Source organism: Hoplias malabaricus, chromosome 2, assembly GCF_029633855.1.
Source record: "Hoplias malabaricus isolate fHopMal1 chromosome 2, fHopMal1.hap1, whole genome shotgun sequence".
Taxonomy (NCBI): domain Eukaryota; kingdom Metazoa; phylum Chordata; class Actinopteri; order Characiformes; family Erythrinidae; genus Hoplias; species Hoplias malabaricus.
This window is the reverse complement of record NC_089801.1, coordinates 63,577,778-63,589,758: the sequence shown is the minus strand read 5'-3', so window position 1 is coordinate 63,589,758 and position 11,981 is coordinate 63,577,778. Positions and strand designations below refer to the sequence as shown.

Genomic DNA, 11,981 nt, shown 5'->3' with positions numbered 1-11,981 from the left:
ATCGGATTGAGCTTTCTTGTGCATCATCTTTTTTAGCATTTTTAAATGTGCCTAGTTAAAAAGCCCGGTGAAGGTTAACTAAAGCATTTCATGCAAGGGGTGAGGCCAGTCCTCAGACACTATACATAGAAAAGGGCACACAATTCAGTCCATCAACCAACCAATTTATTTACCCAAAACATTAAATTTACATTAGTTAGAAACATTTATTGTGATCTTAAAATTATACTAATATTTAAAGGAAATTAAAATAAAATTCCAGACTCCCCCGACTTGGGGCCCTAACAACTCAGTCCCACTTTTCACGCCACTATGACACCCCTGCTTCAGGCAGTGACTGTGGGAGTGGGTACCGTCCTATGCGCAGAGAGAGCAAGGCCCGTTGTGCTCTCTGGAACTCCTGGGCCTCACAGAGCTGAGACAGCATCAGGATTCACACCTTTGAACCCAGACCAGTGCTCCTCTGTGTGGACCTTACCTTTATACAATGATTAATCAAAATGGGCAAAAACATAAGAGGGGAAAAGTAAATGTAATGTAAAAATGATAATAAGCAAAGATTCAGAGCATTAATCAGACAAAGAACATGGTACTATAACAGCCACACAACACCACAACTTTCAGAGCCGTCATCTTTGACAGAGAGTGAAAGACTGAGAGAGAGAAAACACATCTCCATTCTCAATTAGGCCTGTCACAGTAGTGATTTTTTGTTATTGTCAATAATACACTGCTGTCATTATAAGAAACCTTTAGAAACCACTGTTTTTAACCAATCCACATACCTGCTCAGACAGAGACAACCAGAGATCAGAACAGGGTCAATGGGTGAAATAAAATACTCGTGACATTAATTCTGATGTAAAGAAACACAACAGTGAACACAGTAGGAAACAGAGGTCAGCGAAAATTATTGAGGAAATAATAATGTAACTGTTGTGACAGGCCTACTCTCACACACTTCAGATGTGATCACATCCATAGTCCACTGCGAGAAAGACGACTTAACACCATGGGTCTGAAAGGACGTGGAGACGGGGAGAAGAAGGAACCCCGCACTGAGAAAAGACACCAAAGAAGAACATGCCTAAAACATATAAAGAAGCTGCTGGTGTTCCTCAGATCCCCAGACCACAGCATCATGAATATGTTTCAAAGAAGCAGGTGATACAACCAACTCCGAAGACTGAACTGTGTGTTTTTAATTTGTTTATTTCAATAAAATTGATAACTAATAAAAGATGCCCTGTTGTGAAAAAAGTTTCCATGAGTTCGTGTCAGACATCTGGTATCCACAGGGAGCTAAATGCACACACACCTTTACAGCACCCCACCTGTTCCCTGTGTCATCGCTCTAATTAGTCAATAGCTGCAAGTGTGAATGACACACAATTATGGAGGACGTGCAGCACATCTGCACCCCTCCAGTCCAAAAAGAGGTCACGACAGAAAAGGAGATGTGAACACATTTGCTGGAGGCCACCATCATCCTGTATTGTCCTCTCAAGTCCTCACCCTAGGGACGAATGCTATTAACACCTAAGCTGTGTACACTGTGTTCTTAATGTACCTTTAGGCCCTAATTGCTGTATTGTCAGTGATGATGATTTATGTGTGTATAATCCTAAATGGATGTTCCACAGTGAACACACACACACACATGGCACAGACGCACGTCCCTTACCTAACATCTGCCAGTTGTTTTGTGATTAGCGTAAGATAAACAGCTTTATAAGAGCAGCTCACACCTCTGTCTCAGGAAAAGGCAAAGAGGGGTGAGGGACAATTTCATGCTGTTGAACACCACTTTCTTTCTGGATATTTGCTCTCGCGGTCCTTGATGTGTAAGGGGCTCTCCGCCATTCCCTCATCATGCCTGGAGAAGTGGGTATAACTTTATTTATCGACTGATGTATTTACATGTTTTTTAGTAATTAATACTGAGGCAGATGAAGCCACTGAGGCTAAGATTTTATTTATAATTACGACACAATAAATGTATATATATACACAGCAAATTCACCAGTGTTAAATCAACACTGTTAGTTTAATAATTGAACAATTGTAGTGTTAAGTTAACACTAATAGTATTGATTTAACACTGGAGCTGTGTAGAAACTTTTGTTTCTTTAAAAACTATTATTATTATTATTATTATTATTATCATTATTATAATTATTATAAAAATATATAAGGAAACGTGAATAAAAATAGGCAAACAATTGAAAAATAAACCAAAGATATAATGAAATAAAATTAAGGAACAAAAACAGCTGTCATCTGTCAGGTCATTTTAAAATATTTACAATTTAATAACAGATAGGCGGCATGGTGGCACAGTAGGTAGTGTCTCTGTCACACAGCTCCAAGGACCTGGAGGTTGTGGGTTCATGTCCCGCTCCGGGTGACTGTGATGAGTTTGGTGTGTTCTCCCTGTGTCTGCGTGGGTTTCCTCCGGGTGCTCCGATTTCCTCCCACAGTCCCAAAAGAGACGCTGGTAGGTGGATTGGTGACTCAAAAGTGTCCGTAGGTGTGAATGTGTGAGTGTGTGTCACCCTGTGAAGGACTGGTGCCCCCTCCAGGATGTGTTCCTGCCTTACACCCAGTGATTCCTGGTAGGCTCTGGACCCACCACGACCTTGAACTGGATAAGGGTTACAGACAAAGAATGAATAATTTAATTAATTGATTACAGATAAGAAAAAACACATTATCACTCTCCAAAGACAAACATGTATCTCCAGTTAGTTTTGTTGAGCTTTAGTCTCCTACACACATTCAGGACCAGTCAGACACAACACACACACAGACGGAGAGTGACTCAGCAGTGTCATACAGAGCCTTGCTTCTTCACAACAAAATTAAAGCAAGCACATAACTCATTGATGTGTGGGAGTAAGTTCATATGGAATGGAAAAGAGAGACCTAGCGTGTGGAAACGACTTATTAAGACATGAAGGAGGAATTTAAATATCCAAACAATATCAAATTCCCTAAAAGTAATTCCAGTGCCTCAGGAATTCCCTCTGCCCCATGCTTTATTAACTCACTCCTGCACATTAGGGTCTTATTCCCATGCTTTATTAATAATACGCATGCCTATATTATAATATACTAATTTAATGTGTCTGTGTGTGTGTTTTAGGGCGAAGGGGATGCGGGTGATGTTAACTCACCTGACCGAGAAGCCTTACAAACACAGGTAACTGTTACACGAATCTTCAGTATCAGAGTTACACCTGCAGAGATGTTATCCTGAGTGAAGTACAGGTGTATTCAGATCTGATCACCTGAAGCCCCTCGGGAGCTGCTCAGTCCTTTGTTACTGTACTGATGTAACACCGAGGATGATTTGTTCTGTGCTCCAGTATTGCTGAAGTTAAGCACTCCTACTTTTACTTGAGGAAAAAATATAATTCTCACATTTGTCTCTCTTCTTTTCTCTTGCTCTCACTCACTGTCTTTTAATTCTCTTTTCTCTCAAAACATTCTTCTTTCTCTATTGTTCTTACTATCTTTTTTCTTGTCTGTCGTTGTCTATTATCTTTTTCTTCTTTTTTCTCACTCACTTGTGGTGTCTCCATCTGTCTCTCCTGTATTCTCATTTTATTTCCCTTTGACTCTACTTCTGTCTTCCCTTCTCTCTCTCTCTCTCTCTCTCTCTCTCTCTCTCTCTCTCTCTCCCTCCCTCTCTCTCTCAGAACTCATGAAGAGAAGGTTGTTCATGACCTGGAGTCCCTGCTGAGCAGCAAGGGTAAGAGTCTTCCACTTCCACTTCTCTGTCTGTTTGTTCACTCTTTCTGTGTCACTGTCACCACACTTCACTTTAACTCACACTGAAACCTCTGGCTCAGTTCCTGTTCTCGCACCCCTCAGATGTTTTCACACAGCTCTTCGAGTGATGTGGGATTCTCACTGCTTTAATGTGAACACCTTCCTGACCCTGACCCTCAGCACTGGACAGTTTATATCATCCTCACAGAAAACTATTGACCATGAGAACAGGAACCTCAGGAACCTGTGTTCACCAGACCCAGTGCCTAACGTCGGTTAAAGGGGGTGTTTGATTCCCCCCAGTATCAGGGTGTGGAGCAGTGAACCTGTGTTATTTGGAGTCTAATGTGTTTCTATCTGATTCTTTGGGTTGAGACGGAGAGGGGTTTGTGATCTAGAACTAATCACCCATCACCCATACCTCACCTCACTAATGCTCCTGTGGCTGAATGCCACCAAACCCTCACCAAAATGTCCTGACACCTTGTGTAAAGACTTTACAAAGGAGTGGAGGCTTTTAATACATTTAAACTCAAGGGCAATAAACGTTTGGGCACAAAATGTACAGCTACAGTAAAAGATAGAAGTGAACGCTTAAGTTTCTTACCCCTTGCCCCTAACACATAGCCCCACCCCTCAGTTTTGCCTTGGGGTAGGGGGTCTCAGTCCAGCAGCTCCTCTGATATCACTGCAGACTGGGTAATGTTTAGCGGGATCCATGAGCAGAAATGGAATACAGTTTTATTTGATTGATTTTATTGATGTATAATCATTAACTACAAGATGTTGTGTTTCTGTTTGATGATAACTTCATATCCTCATAGGGAGCAGGTCCTCTTCTAACGGGCCATCATGTTTCTACAGTAGCCCAGAGTGGACAAACCAAACACTGACTCTAGAGAGTTTGTGCTTTGAAGCAACAGCTCGAAGAGGGGTGAGGGTGGGTTATTCAGTTCATTGCAGTCTTCAACCTCACAGTGAGAGGCCACTAAATCTTACACACTGCACCTTTAAAGGAACACATTGCTGTTTTCAAAGTTTGCCCTCCCTGGTTGCGTCAGTGGTCATGTGCTGGAGATGAAACCTCAGGGCTTTGCGTTTCTTGTAAACATTTCCTGTTATTTACCAAGTACAGGTAAATTATTGTCCATGGAAAGCCATGATATACTTTAGATCCTGCAGACTGCAGCTATATTCAGAATCATCAACATAGGAATAGTGCACGATGTAGTGTGTCAGTCTTGTTGTAGTGTTGTTTAAAGTCTCTCACCTGTACAAGGCCCAAATTGCGAATGGTGAATTACTAACATCAGCTTAAGCCACAGAAAGGACCTTAGTGCCTGATATGTCCAGTCGTTCTGGTCTGATCACTCGGCAAACACTGTGGAATGTGTGAACGAGTGACATTTTCCCAACACGGATAGAGACAGGGATTACAAATGCACCCAGATAATTCTGCTTCTTCTCTTTTTCTGCAATCTCTCTCTCTCTCACTCTCTCTGAGCAGCAGGTCTGCAGTCGTTCCGCTGGTTCCTGCGCTCTGAGTTCAGTGAGGAGAACCTGGCGTTCTGGTTGGCCTGTGAAGACTATAAGAGCTCCCCTGAGTGTAAATTGGCAGAGAAAGCGTCCAGCATCTACACCCAGTTCATCAACCCGGACGCCCCTCAGGAGGTGTGTGTGTGGTTGTGGTGGGGATGCATGTGAGGGGGGTGGGGGGTGGTGTGGGAGAAGTCTGAACACGTCCCAATTCCACAGGGACAGTCTCACTGTGGAATTTAGGAGGAGTGATCATGGCAGTTTTCCCCTGAAATCTTGTTTGTGAGTCTAAGAGCCAACATTTTTCAGTTCTGGCATTTAATAATTCTGTGCAAGCCTTTTTTAAAATATAGTTTCTCTTGAGTCCTTAAAAATAGCAAGTGATCCTTTTTACTGCTGTTTAAAGCTGCAGTGACATTAGACATTTAGTCTCTGTGAAGCAGGCGGAGCCAAGACAAGTCACACCTCACATTTATGAACCATTTTATAATGGACTCAGATAAAATATAAAACGTTGTGCTCACACTTGGCTACAGTGCATTTTCTACATTTTGGACAGTACCACTGTGCTAAGCCCCGCCTCTTCAGGGCAGCCCATCAAACAAAGCAGCACCGCTATTGGTCTATGACATGAATTCGAATGTCATCTTTTGCCAAAATGAAATTGGCACTCAGCACAGTAAATTCCATTCAAATGGACTTTGCTTTTTAGTGTGACTGCAGCTTAGGGTGGCGCAGCAGGTAGTGTGGCAGTCACAGCTCCAGGGACCTGGAGGTTGTGGGTTTGAGTCCCGCTCCAGGTGACTGTCTGTGAGGATTTGGTGTGTTCTCCCTGTGTCTGCGTGGGTTTCCTCCGGCTGCTCCAGTTTCCTCCCACAGTCCAAAAACACACGTTTGTAGGTGGATTGGAGACTCAAAAGTGACCATAGGTTTGAGTGTGTGAGTGTGTGCCCCTCCAGGGTGTGTTCTTGCCTTGTACCCAATGATTTCAGGTCAGCTCCGGACTCACCTCCACCCTGAATTGGCTATGGGTTACAGACAATGAATGAATATTAACTGTTAAACTGCTTTAGGTGGAAAGGGGGATATGTATCAAATTATTGAATTTGTGACATCACAAAAACTGTTGTAATTATTTTTGCAGTTTCCTTTTATGAACAGCATGGCCTGGGTGAATGAACGGCACATTCTGAAACTTTAGCGATGAATACACAGTACAGAGTTTAGTTAAAAGCAGGGAGGAAATGTTGGTGATATGGGCTCTTAATAACCCTTAATAAAATAACCCTCTGTAGAGAACGGGGAACTCTTCTTCACACTGTCCCTTTGTTTCAGGTGAATCTGGACAGTGAGACGCGCGATGCGTTGATAAGTTTGATGGACGATCCTGCCACCAACACTTTTGACGAAGCTCAGCAGCGTATCTACTGCCTGATGGCGAAAGACTCCTTCCCTCGGTTCCTCCGCTCGTCGTACTGCCGACAGACCGTCAGAGCTGTGTAGCTTCAGCTTGATTCAGGGAATGAGTGACGCTAATGAGTCTGTGCCAGCATAGAGTTAGCATGTAGCTAGTTGTTAGCATCACAGCTGAGTGTAGCCATGAACTCTGTTCCTTACCGTTACTGTATTGTGTTTGATAAAAATACAAATAAATATATATTAAATGAATTTAGTTTACTTTTTATTTTACATATACAAATTTAACACATTTCTTGGGACAAATTTCAACACAGAATTCACAATGTTCAAAAACTGGTCTATTCTACAACTGTAAACTGGGACATTTAATAGGGATTTTAGACCTGGAAATTCAGCAGCATTGGGGTTCCAGACAAGAAACTTAGAAACACAGATTCAAACACAGGAATTCACTGATTCTAGCCCTAGAAATGTAAGAACACAGGGATTCTCTAACTGGAAATTTTGGGAGCATGGGTATCCTATACTAAATAAATAAATACATTTTAGGAACAACCGCGACCCTGAAATGGAGAAGCGGAGAAGAAAATGATGATGATGATGATTTTAGGAACACGTCGGTTACAGACCTAGAGATCCTAAAACAAGAAATATGTTTTGTTTCTTACGCCTGTAAAGGAAACACCTGATTGTGGGGAAACGCAGTTCTAAGCTCAGCGCTGTCTAAGGTGGAGCGGTATGTTTGAGGGGACAAAACTACAGTTCTTTTTGGTTGCTGAAGTTTGACTTGTCTTACTTGAAAACTCAGGTTGTTTATTTTTTTAGCACTGTCGCTAATGCAGTTAGCCGTCTTTGGAGTTGGAGACATTTCCATCTTAAGTGATCCCAAACATCACAAATAAGTCCATATTACAACCCTATGGAGCAGAGCAATGTTTGGAGTTCTCTTTGTTGTCTAATAAAAAAAAAAACATATTTACTGCCTATTTACAGACACTGGGGCTTTCTAAACATTTTACATCAGTTTCCAGAGAGTAGCAAATGGTGAGGAAACATCTTCTGAATATTATACTGTTTTTTGACTAGCTGGTATTGTTTCTGTCACAGCTCCAATGACCTAGAGTTTGTGGGTTTGAGTCCTGCTTCGCGTGATTGTCTGTGAGGAGTTTGGTGTGTTCTCACCGTGTCCGCATGGGTTTCCTCCCACAGCCCAAAAAACAAACAAACAAACAAACAAAAAAAACCACATGCTGGTAGGTGGATTGGTGACTCAAAAGTGTCCATAAGTGTGAGTGAATACATGTGTCGCCCTGTGAAAGACTGGCACCCTCTCCAGGGTGTGATCCTGCTTTGAGCCCAGTGATTCCGGGTGGACTCCAGACCCACTGCGACCCTGAATTTTATTGCAGATAATGATCGGTGAATTAATGTTTTTTTTTACGGCAATTATGAACAAATCAGGAAGATTTCCTTTTATCCCATGTTTTCAGACTCAGGCAGCACACTGAAAAAGGACTGGGTGGTCTTGTTTCACAGTGTGTGGGTTGGTGGGCTCCATTAATTGTGCACATGCCCAGAATAAAGTGATCTTTTTTCACATTATTTAAAGCATATATTTACAAACCCAAACTAATATAAGACATATTAAAATTAATATAAAGAATTTATGTATTAAAATATTTAATACTTATTTTTATTTAAATAGTTTCAGGATTTAAGACGACTCAGGAAAATACAAATCAGTATTTGACCCAAGCCCCTGCACTTGACGAAAGTAACAAGTTACTACCCACCACTGACATACAGTAAAAACTGAAATGGCTGAAACAAGTGTTTAGAGGTAAACCCTAGTGAAGGAAACAGGCAGGTAACACACCACAAGAACAAGTGGGCAAGGTTTACTCTACAAACACCACAAAGCAAACAGAGCAACAGACTTACAGAATTCCTGAGAGTATAAACTGGAAATACAGCCCACTGCTTTTACTGAGAACTGAACATTAGCATTCTGCCCTCAGCTTTACACCAGACTACAGCTGCCTCACCATCTCAGTACACCACACGCTAGGTCTGAACAGAGTCACTGAAGTCAGGAAATCACCTTTAAACTGATGACATACCACTGGATGCTCTTTTGATATTCCTTGCACTATATTAAAGCCACAATTAAAGACTGGCCTGCATTAGTTTAATTCTGTTTACATTTTAATGAATGAAGGTATGTATTCCTTAAAACTTTCATGGAGATACAGCTGACAGATGAATGGCTCTTCATATGAAAATCACAATCTGACTGCAGTTTTTAAATCACAACAGCTGCAGTTTAAATTGAAGGAAAATATGTTAAGTTGTTTTAAAGCAGAACTCTGTAGTTTCTTTAAAATTACAGCATCAAAATCATTAAGATGGTCCACTGTAATAGACAGACTGCAGGAATTGCACTATGTTACTTGGAGAGGGGCAGGAAATCTCTCTCTCGCTCTCATATATCTATAAATTAGAAAAAACCCACAATGTTTCCCCCAAATTCATCTGCTATCAAAATAAAAATTTAAAGATTAGGCCGAAGAACACCAGAGCTTTAATATGAATGTGTTCCAAAAGTGTGTAAAAATGGGGTCTTCAGGTTCTCTGTTCAGTTCTCACGGGTCTACTGATGATTTAGCTACTGCAGCCACCTAGTGGCTATAAATGACATTACAGTGCACTGAACTAGGTCAAAGAAGTCCATGACTTCATTTTCTAACACATTAATTATTGTGAATAAATGAGGAGGGTGTTATTTGGAGGATCCTGCTGCAGCTGCAGGTTTGGAGGGTCCTGCTTCGGCCCCTTTTCCCTGTGGAGTCTTTAACACACTCAGTTTCTTGTGCAAGGACGTGCTGGCCCTCTGAGTGACCTCCTCTTCGATTTTATTCCTGATGGCCACATCCAGACTCTAGGAGCAAACAACAGGAACACACACACACACACACAGATTTAAAACAAGCACAGCTGTTTTCCTATGGCTTTGGATGGTAAACGTCTGTTTTTGTTACATTTGTATTTCCTGTCTCCCTGTGAAAGTTACACAGTGCAGATTCTGCAGCGCTGAGCCCAGAGTAGCAACGACAAATGACAAATTCTCCTAATTACAGCTCGGTGGATCATCAATGATTTTGAAGCTGTAATACCACCATATAATATAAAACTGCCACCCTGATTATCTCAGTCAAGCTGCACATTAAAGGAAATGTAAAAATAATGATTAATTACTTTCATAATATATTGTTTTTATTTTGTGGGTGGTAAAATGAGGGACTGCTGTTGTAACCGTGAAGTCAGATCTGATCGCAGATTTAAAGACCAAGCACCAGCTCTATGAAAGTGTCAAACAAATAAATACAGTGGAATTTGAGTTCCTAAATTGTGTTTATTGATAGTCAGAAAACATGTTATTTCTTACTAATTCAAGGAATTGGCTTACAAAGAATTTATCTAGCTAGATACTGTCATAACAGTCGGTCATAACGGTGTTTTACCGCGGCGTTGTTCAGCTGTTGTCCACCGGTGACGTCACGGTTGAGTTCAAGAATTTCCGTAGCGAGCTCGGGTTTTTCCGTCAATTTAAGAAAATTATCAGTTTTAAAGCAAATTAAGCATGTTATTTACATTTTAATGGTTTTTCATTTTAATTCATACTTATATATGTCAGTAACTAAAATAATGTGAAATATTCATGGAGGTCCATTAAGTGGTGCTTAGCCTTTAAGGGCGACAGATTTAGTCCCATTAGACTGCCCTGAGGACTTGCCTTTTTAAGCTTCTGCTGTTGGACAACCTTTGCTTTCTTGGGTGCGATGACCCTCCCTAGAAGAAAACAACAACAAATAAAGACAGGCAATAAAAACCATAACATTCATGTTACTGCTACCTTAGAAAGAGTTACAGTAAAGCAGACTTTTAAGCGTCACCTGAAATAGCAATGTGCCATCTTTTTTTTTGGAATTCTCTGCTCCACCTTAAATGCCCCGGGTTTTAAGAGCCCTCTGTGTATGCTGGAGCTTATTTACTAAAGAATGAGAGATTGATGCTGAATAACTGTAATATATATGTCGCGTGTGTGACATTAGTATCGAATTGAGATTCGATTTAAAAACTCAATATTAAATGACTCGAATCGGTACATACCTACAATTTAGCAGAGGATTTATAGGGATTAAAATCCTGCTCCTCCCTTATCACAGGGACACTTTAACACGACACCATCGACCGATACACTGAGGACTGTAATGTAACTTTAATGTAACATGACTTCAACAGCTGCACAATTTAAGGTGGAACAGACATTTAATCGAAATAGACACCTCTTCAGCTTCTCTTTAAAATGACATTAAACCGTAGAGTGAGGAGAATGAGTAACGTTAGGTACACGTTAGGGGATTAAACTGCTTTTAAAGTTAATCCCGTTCACACTGGTCACGTGGTCCCCTGTTTGTACCCCCAGGTTAAACCCCGAGGGGCTCTAACCCCATTATCCTCGCCCCCCACCCTCGGTTAAAGTTATCCCTCTGTCTCACCTCCTTTCTTGGGTCCCCGGGGCTTGTTTTGGGGTTTCTTTGCCCCTCCGGGTCGCTGAGCCTTAAGTTTGAGTTTCCCCTGCGCCATCGCCAGCACCAGTGTGAAGCTCCAGCGGATTAAATCCAAAATAAAAGCCCTGAGCACAATAAAAGTCCCCCGCCGCCTCCGAGTCCTGAGGCCGTGGCACAGGGAGTGATTGAGAACACAGCCGGAAAGGGGCTTTTATTGTGCTTTACGTTCAAGTACGTATTCAGCGATCTGCCATAACATTAAAACCACTTGTACACGTAGACTTTGGTCCATCTATTGCTCTGCATACGTGTCCGCACAGGCTGTGCAGCGACCGATGAGCTACTGTCTCTGATTTTACATCTACACGGTGGTCCAACGAGGGAGGAGTGTCTCAGAGAGTGGACAGTGGTGTTAGTGATCCACTAACACCACCACCACTACGTCAGTGTCGCTGAGAATGATCCGCCACCCACTTCATACCTGATCTGTGGGGTCCTGACCATTAAACAACGTGAGGGAAGGGGGGAAATAAAGTATGCAGAGCAACACATGGACTACGATCTGTAATTGTACAACTACAAAGTGCTGACAAATGTGTAAATACATAGCATATATAATGCTAAGGCTGGTTTATGTTTGAGCTTGTACAGAATAAAAGCAGACAGCAGTCTGTATTTTTC

General features: G+C 41.6%; 2 protein-coding genes across 2 annotated transcripts; one reads left to right on the top strand and one right to left on the bottom strand.

Moving 5' to 3' along the window:
• The first annotated feature begins 1,771 nt into the window (after positions 1-1,771).
• Positions 1,772-6,942, top strand: si:ch211-196h16.12 (regulator of G-protein signaling 5). The gene is made up of 5 exons (XM_066661236.1): positions 1,772-1,884; positions 3,146-3,202; positions 3,702-3,754; positions 5,282-5,445; positions 6,646-6,942. The coding sequence occupies exons 1-5, from the start codon at positions 1,841-1,843 to the stop codon at positions 6,811-6,813; spliced, it is 486 nt and encodes a 161-aa protein (XP_066517333.1). The 5' UTR covers positions 1,772-1,840; the 3' UTR covers positions 6,814-6,942.
• Positions 6,943-7,009: 67 nt separating this feature from the next.
• c2h19orf53 (chromosome 2 C19orf53 homolog) lies at positions 7,010-11,742 on the bottom strand. Its single transcript, XM_066660740.1, has 3 exons — positions 11,289-11,742; positions 10,523-10,578; positions 7,010-9,667 (listed from the first exon to the last, which is right to left on the bottom strand). The coding sequence occupies exons 1-3, from the start codon at positions 11,374-11,376 to the stop codon at positions 9,509-9,511; spliced, it is 303 nt and encodes a 100-aa protein (XP_066516837.1). The 5' UTR covers positions 11,377-11,742; the 3' UTR covers positions 7,010-9,508.
• Positions 11,743-11,981: the final 239 nt, after the last annotated feature.

Coding starts and splice junctions, on each gene's coding strand:
- si:ch211-196h16.12 (XM_066661236.1), top strand. CDS start 1,841: ATGTGTAAGGGGCTCTCCGCCATTCCCTCATCATGCCTGGAGAA. Junction 1,885..3,145: donor CCCTCATCATGCCTGGAGAA/GTGGGTATAACT, acceptor TGTGTGTTTTAG/GGCGAAGGGGATGCGGGTGA. Junction 3,203..3,701: donor GAGAAGCCTTACAAACACAG/GTAACTGTTACA, acceptor TCTCTCTCTCAG/AACTCATGAAGAGAAGGTTG.
- c2h19orf53 (XM_066660740.1), bottom strand. CDS start 11,376: ATGGCGCAGGGGAAACTCAAACTTAAGGCTCAGCGACCCGGAGGGGCA. Junction 10,579..11,288: donor CCGGGGACCCAAGAAAGGAG/GTGAGACAGAGG, acceptor GTTTTCTTCTAG/GGAGGGTCATCGCACCCAAG. Junction 9,668..10,522: donor AACAGCAGAAGCTTAAAAAG/GCAAGTCCTCAG, acceptor GTTTGCTCCTAG/AGTCTGGATGTGGCCATCAG.